Source organism: Musa acuminata, chromosome BXJ2-5 (assembly GCF_036884655.1).
Source record: "Musa acuminata AAA Group cultivar baxijiao chromosome BXJ2-5, Cavendish_Baxijiao_AAA, whole genome shotgun sequence".
In the NCBI taxonomy this organism is placed as follows: domain Eukaryota; kingdom Viridiplantae; phylum Streptophyta; class Magnoliopsida; order Zingiberales; family Musaceae; genus Musa; species Musa acuminata.
The window spans coordinates 4,412,648-4,424,821 of NC_088342.1; the positions used below are offsets into that span (position 1 = coordinate 4,412,648).

General features: G+C 44.5%; 2 protein-coding genes across 3 annotated transcripts; one reads left to right on the forward strand and one right to left on the reverse strand.

Moving 5' to 3' along the window:
• The first annotated feature begins 9 nt into the window (after positions 1–9).
• LOC103984058 (endoglucanase 6-like) lies at positions 10–2,419 on the forward strand. Of its 2 annotated transcripts, none has more exons than XM_065108128.1 (7): positions 10–315; positions 357–767; positions 847–939; positions 1,040–1,201; positions 1,451–1,565; positions 1,667–1,830; positions 1,897–2,419. In XM_065108128.1, the coding sequence occupies exons 1-7, from the start codon at positions 61–63 to the stop codon at positions 2,245–2,247; spliced, it is 1,551 nt and encodes a 516-aa protein (XP_064964200.1). In that variant the 5' UTR covers positions 10–60; the 3' UTR covers positions 2,248–2,419. The 2 variants fall into 2 exon arrangements, with proteins under 2 accessions (XP_064964200.1, XP_009399740.3); XM_009401465.3 differs by having other exon boundaries at positions 11–264.
• A 1,316-nt stretch (positions 2,420–3,735) lies between these two features.
• LOC103984059 (glucan endo-1,3-beta-glucosidase 14) lies at positions 3,736–11,403 on the reverse strand. The gene is made up of 4 exons (XM_009401467.3): positions 11,290–11,403; positions 10,663–11,186; positions 8,717–9,756; positions 3,736–4,165 (listed from the first exon to the last, which is right to left on the reverse strand). The coding sequence occupies exons 2-4, from the start codon at positions 10,865–10,867 to the stop codon at positions 4,082–4,084; spliced, it is 1,329 nt and encodes a 442-aa protein (XP_009399742.2). The 5' UTR covers positions 10,868–11,186; positions 11,290–11,403; the 3' UTR covers positions 3,736–4,081.
• Between the last annotated feature and the right edge of the window lie 771 nt (positions 11,404–12,174).

Consider the following 12,174-nt stretch of genomic DNA (forward strand, 5'->3'; position numbering starts at 1 on the left):
CCGGTGGCCATGAGATCGGTAGAGGAAAGCTGATAATAATACAAGGGTTTTGTGGTGAAGATGGTGTCCTCGCCGCGGCTGTTCTGGCCGTTGCTGGCCTTCCTTCTGGCGGTGCTACGGCCGTCCGCAGCCGCGCATGACTACGGCGATGCTCTCCGCAAGAGCATTATTTTCTTCGAGGGGCAGCGCTCCGGCAAGCTACCACACGACCAGCGCCTCACCTGGCGCCGGGACTCAGGACTCCACGACGGCGCCGCCGACGGGGTAAGGCCACCTTTTTTCGGTATCTCGTGGTGTGGCCTCGTTTCGTGGGGGGTTTAGGCTCGTGCGTGGTGGTGGTGGCTCGGTTGGCGCAGGTGGACCTGACGGGCGGGTACTACGACGCGGGGGACAACGTCAAGTTCGGCTTCCCCATGGCGTTCACCACGACGCTGATGGCTTGGAGCGTCATCGACTTCGGGAAGAGCATGGGGCCGCAGCACTTGGCGGAGGCGCTTAAGGCGGTGCGGTGGGCGACGGACTACCTTCTCAAGGCCACCGCCGTGCCCTGCGTGGTGTACGTCCAGGTCGGCGATGCCTTCCGCGACCACTCCTGCTGGGAGCGCCCCGAGGACATGGACACCCCGAGGACCGTCTACAAGGTGGACCGCGACCACCCCGGCTCCGAAATCGCCGGCGAGACCGCCGCCGCCCTCGCCGCCGCCTCCATCGCCTTCCGCTCCGCCGATCCCGCCTACTCCGCCCGCCTCCTCGATCGCGCCATCTCCGTGAGCTCACCTGAACCCGCTTCCTCTCGGTCACTCATCTCTGTCGAACACTTGGTCAGCGCCAACGAATCTCTAACAGGTGTTCGAGTTCGCGGACAAGCACCGGGGCGCCTACAGCAGCAGCCTCCATGACGCGGTGTGCCCGTTCTACTGCGACGTGTCGGGATACGAGGTGCGCCATCTCTCTGTTCTCTAAAAGCCATTCCACCCGTAGGAAATTCCACGAATGGCTTCTGATGAGGTGGTGGTGGTGCGTGTGGGCTCCTCCACAGGACGAGCTGTTGTGGGGCGCGGCGTGGCTACACAAGGCCTCGCGGAGGCGGAACTACCGCGAGTACATCAGGAGGAACGAGGTGATCCTCCACGCCGGCGACAGCATCAACGAGTTCGGCTGGGAAAACAAGCACGCGGGCATCAACGTCCTCATCTCCAAGGTATGCCCATTTATTTCACCAAGCCGGTGACGGGATCTCTCTCTCTCTCTCTCTCCTTTTTAAGAAAGCTGCAATTTCTGTCTTCGTCGTGTCTCGCGTCGGCTTATCTCCAGTGGCTTCTCGGGCTCCGGGAAATGGCATGGACTGTAGCTGTCATTGACAGAGGATTTTGACCGTTGTCTCTGACCTTTTGTCTTCCTTCTTTTGCTGAGACACAGCATATAATTCTTTGTTTACCGATTGGTGCAGGAAGTTTTGATGGGGAAGGATGATTACTTGGAGTCTTTCCGGATAAACGCGGATAACTTCATCTGCTCGCTGCTGCCGGGGATATCTGATCATCCACAAATCCAGTACTCGCCAGGTTTGCTGATACATCCCATTGAATCATCTGACAGGATTATTTGATCTGTTGATACTGAGTCGTGTGATCGATCCATTTCCTGTTTCGATGTGCGATGCAAGGTGGGCTGTTGTTCAAGGCCGGAGGGAGCAACATGCAGCACGTCACGGCGCTCTCCTTCCTGCTCCTCGCCTACTCCAACTACCTCAGCCACGCGGGCGGCCGGGTGGCCTGCGGTGGCGCCTCCGCCTCGCCCGTGACGCTCAAGCGCGTGGCCAAACGTCAGGTGAGTGGCGGCACGGCCGTGGCTCGATCTGCTGCACATGGAAAGCTGGCTGACGTTGTTGCGCAGGTGGACTACATACTGGGGGACAACCCGCTGGGGATGTCGTACATGGTGGGGTACGGGGCGCGGTGGCCGCGGCGGATCCACCACCGGGGGAGCTCGCTGCCGTCGGTGAAGGTGCACCCGGGGCGGATCGGGTGCAAGGCCGGGACGGCCTACTACCTCAGCCCGTCGCCCAACCCCAACGTTCTGGTGGGAGCGGTGGTGGGCGGGCCGACCAACACCAGCGACGCCTTCCCCGACGCCCGCCCCGCATTCCAGCAGTCGGAGCCCACCACCTACATCAACGCCCCCCTCCTCGGCCTCCTCGCCTTCTTCTCCGCCCACCCCGACCCCAACTCCTGGTCCCAGGACTAACTCCGCCACCCTTGGCAATTTGATGACAGCACAAGTGCTAACTCTGGTAGTAGTAAAGTAGTAAACGAGTGACCGTTTTAATTCGTTGGTGTACAGAAGCAGGAGAGTAGTAATGGAGAGACGATGATGAAAGCGTTGCCTGTTTTATGATCCTAAGCTTTGTTCTGATTCATTCGACGAACACTGGTTGCTGGTTTCGTGGATGACCCAATATTTTGATGCTGGTTGCCGTCATGTCAATTAAACAGGTAGGCGGAGGTTTGCTTGTCCGAGTAAATCTTGACGCCTGGGGTCTTGATGGCCTGAAGGGATTAAGAAACCCGGTGTCAGATTTGGCAGTCAGCTCGCTGTGCTACAATCGAGAACAAGGTTCTATGTCACGGGTAGAGAAAGACACCAGATCGACCTTGGCTCACATTTAGGTGTAAATAGATCGATAGAGTCAGCAGCAAAATGCCGAAAAATGGGACAGCAGTAGGAATGATAAGTACCTTGTTTCGTATCCAACGTGAAACAACTAATCAGGATGTTGTTATGTGGAATGATCATTGATGTCACTACGAAATGGTAATGGGCGGTCACGACCATGACCATCCATCCATCCATCCAGCGCTGTGCTACAATCGAGAACAAGGTTCTATGTCACGGGTAGAGAAAGACACCAGATCGACCTTGGCTCACATTTAGGTGTAAATAGATCGATAGAGTCAGCAGCAAAATGCCGAAAAATGGGACAGCAGTAGGAATGATAAGTACCTTGTTTCGTATCCAACGTGAAACAACTAATCAGGATGTTGTTATGTGGAATGATCATTGATGTCACTACGAAATGGTAATGGGCGGTCACGACCATGACCATCCATCCATCCATCCAGCCTCATCCCTCGAGGGCCGACCTCCCCGTCTCCCTGTTGTAGCCAGAGTCGAACACATATGATCATGAAGGGCATTATTAATATTTGATCATCTATATCCCCTATGACACTGCTACATCACATCAGCTATCTATCCCCTATGACACTTTCAGTTCAGTGGATGCATGCCTTTGTTTCGTATATTTCTGGAAACAAAGTCCAATGAAAATTGTGGATAAATCAGAGCAAAATGAGGAACATATTAAATTACTCATCTCCTACTTCTACAAGATAGAGGGAAGCATAGATCCTTCACGATGCAATCGGCAGTTCTTTTAATTTAGATTAAAAAATATTAAGCAAAAGAGAAAACCGATGAGCAATATGAACTGAAAGTCTCAATGAGCTAATCCATGGTAAGAGAGATGAGAAAAACAACTAAAAAGATCAACATCTAGACTGAACAAAACCCTCCATCGATGAAGAATTTGCATCCTTGCTGAATCCAGATTTGCCTACTACACGAATTTGTGCATGATGCTCCGAATTAAGTGAATACAATAAGAGTGATCACAAAGAAAGTTGTTTGAAAAGGGTTATGAAACTGCAACTTGTTAGAACAGGAAAACAAGAATAAATAATGTTCAGCCGAAACATTAAATTATGTGATTACGAATGATAGGCAGAAGTCAAACCAGCATTTTCTGGCTGTGGCCTGTTGGCCTCTGTTATCAGGTTGCAAACAATGAAAAGTTGAAACAAAAACAGGATTTGCATCTTGCAATATCTCTAGCAATTTTGTTCCTACTATTATGCAACAAAAGAGTACTGAAATGGATAAGGTGATCAACAGGAGAACAGCACCAGAGTACCAATGATTTAGTCAATTCACATTCACGGTAGATGAGAAGATCCAACAGCCGTTGCCCTGGTCCGGTCAATGCATCTTGAAGCAGGATTACGTATGGTATGACATCAAATTAAAATGTTAAAGCCATAATGACTGCTATAAAACATGTGATAATCATGGAATAAGGTGCTAACCAACTTTGCGTATGAATATCCTGCAATTGTCACCCAAAGTAGGAAATTGGTCATTCAGGACTGCAACTTATGAATAATGCATTCACAAGTAATATAATTAATATTTATAATTCTAGATCTAATACTAATCAGTCATGGTGCCAAATGCCATAACTTCCATTTTCTGGTTGTCACAGTTTATATTTTTTTCGGTTGTCACAGTTGTATATGTAAACGGCAATTGTTTCTACCAACCCGCCACTCAACCTACAGAGTAAAAATTTTCAAATTGGTTCTCGCTTTCCCAGAAGATAACCTTGAGCATGGGCATTGAAACTTCTATGCTAAGCTTCAAACATCTCACATTTTTGCCTTTTCGTCATCACCCTAAGCAACTGAATATGCAGAGAATGTACTTATTCAAGCCCGTACATATTTTTCAATAAATTACCTCCAATGTGGTGATATTCAATAATAATTCAGATGACATGATACTTACATCTGACAGATAAAGACAATATGCTTAAAGATAAAATATAAAGAATTTCTAAATGCATTGGGTCATAATTATATAGCAGACAGATCCTCATATGTCGTAGCCAAACTTGGAGAAGGCTTTCCTTGAATATTCGAGGCATTTTGCTTATAAGCTGTCATCCAGTGGAATTAATACTGCAGCAGAGGACACCAGAAACAAAGGTTTCCAGATCCATAACCTGGAACTAACAACAGATTTTGACAAATCTGATGTCTGCTAATTCCTAACTGTTAACCTTTGTGCGATTAGGCAGTTGCTGAAGATGAGTCGCATGTCATGCTTGTCATAAGTCATAGAACATCATAAAAGTTGATCACACTCGCTGCAACCATCACTTGTTAGTACAGAAAATCCTACAGACTTTAAAATCACTTAATTCTTTGAGATGTTTTGATATGTTTATGGTTCTACAATGCTTATCAGTTTAGGGTTTCTTTAAGCATTTTAAGGCTTGTTTTAGTCAGAGGCTAGAATCCTGAATCTAGATTGAATACGGAATCATGATAGAACCAGCATCCTCAGAGATAAGTTCCAAAACTTTTTAAACCATTAGTGCCTGAACCTGAGAATAATGTCGTAATTATTAACCTAATGAAAGAGAAACAATCGAGACACACGTTGTGCTTTTCATAATCCACAAGAGTTTAATGCTCCAAGCCTCCAGCTTTCTATTTGCATCCATCACATATCATAAAAAGAATACTCCATATTAAAATCATTAAATATTTAAGATATATTATCAGTAATGCCTCCTAATGGACAGAGAAAAACATAGTCCCAAAGTACTGAGAAAAACATATACTACTGATATAACTAACTGAAAATAGTCCCAAAGCCCCTCGAGGCTTACAAGTCCCTGTATATTATAGGTTAGCATGCCTAAATCCGATGTAGACATTGAGAATTATATGTTAACACTGTATATTATTCATATTAGGATTTCTTTCCACTGTTGGTTGAAAGAAAGGCCAATTAGGCATGTTTGGCAAGAAATAGGAGCATCAGCCACTGTTGATGCCACTAGTGGAGGCGCTGACACCTTATCTGGTTTTAACAGGGTGTACAAGTGCAATGTTTTCGGCGGCAATCACTTGGGTCCCTAGGCTAACAAACCTGGGACCCCCTAGATCCCTAGCTAAAGCTCAGGCATTATATTTATCCAATGAATATATATATATATATGTATATATATATATATATATGTGTGTGTGTGTGTGGGTGTATTTGTATAGATATGGAAATATGTCCAAGTGTGCAATATACATGTCGAATGCTAATAGCCATGTGCAATTATATGGTGGCAAGATAGTCCTAAGATCACTAATGCTAGCAGCTGTTCATATGCTGATTGTTTCCAAGAGCATCCCACACTAGACTTGAGGTGGATGGCCACAACTAAGTGGAGGTTGGCTCACTGCAGCAGCCAGCCAGGCCACTGGAATGCAGCCGGAGACCAATCCTCAAACTAGTCCAGCGAAGAATGTGACAACAGCAATTAACCCCTGTTTGATGTAGGGCTTCAGCAAAGCATTTTGGAAGGTCAAATACTCAAATTCCAGGCTCAGGACTCCTAAAGACACAAGGTAGAGAAGAAAGCAGCTTATAATACTTGGAAGAGGACTTCTACGGACCAGTGGGAGAAGATAATAATAATCCTAATAATACTAATCGGAAGGTACTCAATATTAATACTAGTAAAATTATACAGGTCAGCTACAGATAAGAGTGCATTAGTGCACCAAACACATCTTGATTTCAAATCAACCATTTTCAACATCCTAATTTCATTGTTATTCCCTAGTTATTGGAAGAGACTCTCGAAGTAGAGAACCTTTAGTTAAAAGGAGCTGTTGCAATAGCAACCAAATGAAATATGACTAGATCGTGAAGCTAATGAGATATCTCATCGTTAGTGCTATCAATAATACTTCGTGTACTATTTATTAGGTTTATGCACAAGCCGAAATTTACAAAAAAAAAAGCAAAGGTAAAAGAAGAATGATGCTTGACAAAAGAGTTTTGTGGTGATGCTGCCATGTGGAAGCATAAGAATTGTTGTGCTATTCACACATATATGAGTAAAAATCAGTCCGTGTTCACTTATGACAAAATCTAAATTTATATCTTAATAATTCTAAGTCAAGCATACATTTCTAGCAAATAATGGGTTCCAAGGTTTCAAAGACCTGTCTATACTTGGTATGGTCTGGGATTTATGTGGTTCTAGATCATACTTGGCTTAACACCCAGTATGGTTATAAACCTGGGTACACCGTCCGGTTTCATAATTGAACCAAAAGTACTCATGATAAGTCTATGTCTGATATCATTTTCTTAGTTTTGACATCTTCCCTCCCCCAAAAGGATTTTTTGCTGCCTCCTCATCCTCCTCATTTTAAGAATAGCCACCTCCTATCAGTATGCCTATTCCTTCACGATCGATATCAGTACGAACCAAGATTTCAAATCTTGATGTATATAAGGAAACAAAAAGCATCTCGGAAGTGTACAAGACCAATCAGAGAATCAGATGATTTTACTGCCATAAAAGATGCAACCCAAAATTGCAACCTCATATATTAGGTAATGGTAGTGAAAACGGGAAGTCACGACTCTGGACTGCTCCACAACATTTTCTTTGTATCTTTCTTTTTAACCCTTACGGTTCTTGTTCTGTATAAAAATGAGAAGCAATTTAACTAGTAGTATTTCAGTTCACAACAAAGATTCTACTAAGTACTGAAACAATCGCAACCAAGTTTTAAATTATTAAATCTGAGACCCATGCCAGTAGCATGTTGGACAAGCATGTATGGATTGTATGCCCCAAAAAGACTTTTGATGTTAGTATTTCATGGGTCTACTATGGTACCAACATACTGGTATCAAGTTGGATTTGTCAACGCGGATGGTATGCTAGCACAAACCAATGCCAGAAGCATGTAGGACAAGTATGTATTGGTTGTACACCTCAAAAAATGCTGTGGTGGTATCCTATAGGTACCAAATGCTGGTATCCTCTTCTAGTAAGGTTTTTCCAAGTGCATCCTATGGACCTATCTTTCCATGCTGAAACTTCTACACGGATCCATATGATATGCTAATCATAGCAAACGATGACACGCTGATTAGTAATGGTGTTTCGGAGAGGAAGATGAAAAGAGAGAAGAGGAAGGCAATGTGAAGGAACAATATGCAATGATGTTTCGGAGAGGAAGATGAAAAGAGAGAAGAGGAAGGCAATGTGAAGGAACAAAGGAAGGAAGAAGAGGAAGGAAGAAGGGAAAACAATGGAGGAAGAAGACGGAGCAATGGAGGAGGAAGAAGGAAGAAGACGGACTGATAGGGGAGGAGGAAGAAGAAGGAAGAAGATGGAGCGATAGAGGAGGAAGAAGATGGAGTGGTGGAGGAGGAGGAAGAAGGGGAAGTAGTGGAGGAGAAGGAAGAAGAGGAAGAGAAGAGGAGAGCGTGTAATGAAGAGATAAAAAGCAAAGCACGGGCGGGCGACATCCCATGGCAACAACGAATGAGCTAGCAGCATCCCACGGCAACAACAAATGGGCTAGCAGCATCCTATGGCAGCAGCAAACAGACAGGTGGGTCCCGATGGCAGCGAATGGATGGGCGACGACACAAGGCAACAACGACGACATCCACAGCAACAAGGATAGCAGCATCATGAGAAATGGGTAGCAAGCCCTAATCAGGGGGAGGGTCGCAAGGCTTCATTTGTTTTTATATAAGATTTGGACCGAAACAGGAAAGCTCTGTGTACCGATCTAGGGACCACCCGTTTCGTACCATTTCAAGCAATACGACAATCCTTGGTATAAACATCCTAAACTATCCAACCATGTTTGAAACTAAGTTTCTAAAACTTTCTTTTGGACATTAACTTTCTAAGAAGATTCCTCGAAGAAGATTCTTTTTAGTTTCAGTGTGCAGTTTATAGTTGCAACTATAATATTGTAACAAGGTATTTAAAACTATTAGTTCCCTAAGCAAAATTGCTTAAAAAGCATAAGCATAATAAAAAAGATAAAAATTCCATTACCTTCAGGGATAAGAGAGATGGGGATGCACATGAAGGCTTCAGGCCAGTAAAGCCAATATCGTATGATATACTCCCATCTGCCTTGAATAGCCCATAGTGCTTCTCAGAACTTGCCCCAGGCTTCTGATTCTCATTAAACAAGGCAAACAAATATGCCTTAACCACAATCTTTGGCCTGAGTGGAGTCCCTTTTTTCTTAAAAAGCCGTTTACGAAGATTATAATTGTAAGTCCTTGCATTGTGGGTGGTAGCTCCTAGTTCATTTTCATCCCCACTAGAGGCCCAACCCGTCTCTGAAACCCGGACTTCCATTTTATCAAATCCAGCAGCTTCCAGAGCAGCATAAGCTGCATCTATTTGAGCATCAAACATGTTATCATAGTGCAGGTTAGTCTTTGCATCATAAATTCCAGGATTGGACTCAAAAAGAGCATAATTGATATCAATATGATCAGGATCATAGGTGTAGGCCAGAAACGGATATACATTGACGTAGAAGGGACTGCCAATCTTTGAAAAGAAATCCAAAATTGGCTTCATGTAAACGAGGACATCTTCTTTGAAAGTGCAGGATGAGGGAGGGAAGGAATTAACGAAAACAGCCTGCGAATGTGGTGTCGACACCATTATGTCATCTGCCAATTGAAGTCTCTTGAGAGCATTGTACACACTTTTTATGGCGCCCAAAAGAATTTCTGGCAATTCCTGATCTGAACCGCCCAAGACTTCATTCCCAATTACAATCTCTCGAATGCGAGTATCAGGCAGAAATGGCTGCACATTTTCCTTGACCCAGCTCAAAGCATTATCTTCATTTACACTCATGTCTTTCAGATGGTCATTGCTGACTGACACAACCAGATCGAGCCCAGACCCTCTAAATGCATTGAGCACATTGTGATCTGCATCATAAATTCTCACATTCTTTATCTTTGCTGCTTTTAGAAGTGTAACAACACTTTCAGGTGGAGGAATATTGTCAGCAATCCTGCCATAGTTTATCCCAAAGGTCCCAGTAAATGCCTGAACCTTCACTGGGCCTTCAAAGCAACAGAAACAGATTATTTACTAACAGAAAGTTGTGTATATACTATATAGTATACAATATTATATTCCAATCAGAAAGGGTTCCAAAAAAAGTGTTGCTGTTAAGTTTACTAACAGAACAAAGTTCCACATATGATAAAATTCTGGTTGTGCAGCATGACAAAGAAGACTATATGAGGACATTTTAATATATCAAATCCAAAAATAAACAAGAGGCAAATGTAAATCTGCATTTAAAGAAACAGAATTCAGATTTGCAATAATAATATCACTCGGTGGAAATTACATTGCTAAATTAAAATGAAATTTTAGCAGATTAAATGACCTTGTGAGGTCATTTAATATATGATCAAAGAAAGAATTATTAGCAGATCAATTGCACCAACATAGCAGCCGGCAGCAAACTAACGATATCCTTAACATGGTAAGAATGATCGGAGACAAGTCACACATAACCTAAATTAGATTTCAAAGAGAGAGCACTCACTATTCCTGAGTATTTTCGTCAAGCAAAGATGGGAAGTTAATCCGTGATTCCAGGGAATAACCCCTCATCAAAGGAAGAAAACAGGAGAAGAGAATAAGTGGAAGAATTGATACCAGTCTTCATGCTCCTCTAGTACAATCAAATATCCAAGATGAGGGAAAAGGAGACAAGTGAGAGAAGAGGACTGAGGCAGAAGATGTCAACAAAAATTGGAAGTTTCGAGTAAAGGGACGATTAAGACTTCATCGAGCAGGTTATCCGAACAGACCTGAAACCACAGCAAATTAGCGTCCACGTCGATCAAAATCCGGACAGGCGATTGCCTTTAGCGAAGCGGAGAACCAATCGGTCCGAAAGGGGGATTTACTAGGGTTCGGCAAAGTGGCATGGTGTAATACGAGCAGAAGCATACCGTGATGAGGGAAGCAAAAGCACAAAAGGCAGCAGAAGAAGTACAGCAGTCGGAAATCCCGCATCCTTTTCTTCTTCACTAGCAGCGGAGGTGGCCGCACGAGGGAGACGGCGATGCCGATGAGAACTGCAAGCGCAGAGGCGGTGGCGGAGGATACCCTGTGTAACGACAGTGGGAAGATTGTACTTGCTTTGTGTGGAAGCATGCCATAGACCAAAATCTTGGCCTCCTTCCGAACCGCAGTCACCGCCACCACCACGACACCCCCAGCGCGAAGGAAAGCCAAGAACCAAGAGAAGCAACGGAGGATGGATGAGGAGGAGGAGGCGGAGGAGGATGGGAGAGGGCCGTCCCAAGGAATCGATTCCTTCAAACGAGCCACATCCACCTGTTTCCACCGTAGAACAAGGGAGGCAATCACCAAATCCGTCGCTTTCCCTTGCCTCACCGACACCCGGTCTCGTGCACTTCGCAATGCCTAGTGTTTCATGGCATCGGCGGCGGCGGCGGTGAAGCAACGAGGACTGGAGAGATGATGATCGCCCCCACAGCCAACCAGGAGCGGAGAGTACTGAGACGACTGGGAGAAGGAAGCGTTACGAGAAAAGAATTGAAACGACCGCGTACCGACCGCTACCGTCGACACCTCCACCACACCCTCCTTCGCCTTTAGGCGATCACCTGGCCCGTGGCACGACAGCACGAAATGAACCCCACCGAGTGCCGGCCGAATCGATATGAATTAAAAGCCCTCTCATTCAACTTGAAAATGAAACATCCATAAAAGTCAAAAAAAATAAAATACATATAATTATTATAAGAAAATATTAAAAGGGTGATTTGGGCCAGAAATTGGGGATTGCTGATGACGCCATCGGTCACACAAACGGAAGGCCAAACACATTCGACGACTCGTGTCGTCCCATTTCGTTCGGGGTTTGCGTCGTTAGAGGTGCTATTCCCGTCCATGATGATGATGCCTTGCGCTTTGAGATGCATGTGGAGCAGCCGGTGGTACTCTCACACGAGCTTTGTGAAAGGTGGGATTCATGCTCTATCGCCTTGTCATTTACTCCATTATGTGCACAATTACATGGCTTTCATGCACTGTCTCTTCCTTTTACTTTTCCTCGTTCGTTTCGTGTTCGGTAAACGTGATTCGAAACCAACGATGCCGCCCGTCATCCTGACTAAGATGATGGTGACGCGAGACATTGATGCTCACAAAGGATGGGTTATGATGATAAGAATGATACATAAAAAATTATATATGTGTACATACATAATTGTAGATGTCGTCGTCTTTTAATTTTTAATTTTGTGATCTGTAATTTAAAATATATTATCTAAAATTGTAAGTTTTTATATATTTATATATTTTAAAAAATTGAGTTTTTAATGACGTAAAAAAAATCGAAAAAATATCCTACGTTCGATCTGGTCCCGCCGCTGCTGGTGGTGGTACGAGAACCATAAACGGGAGGAGATGAGAGAGAGAGAGAGAGAGGGGGG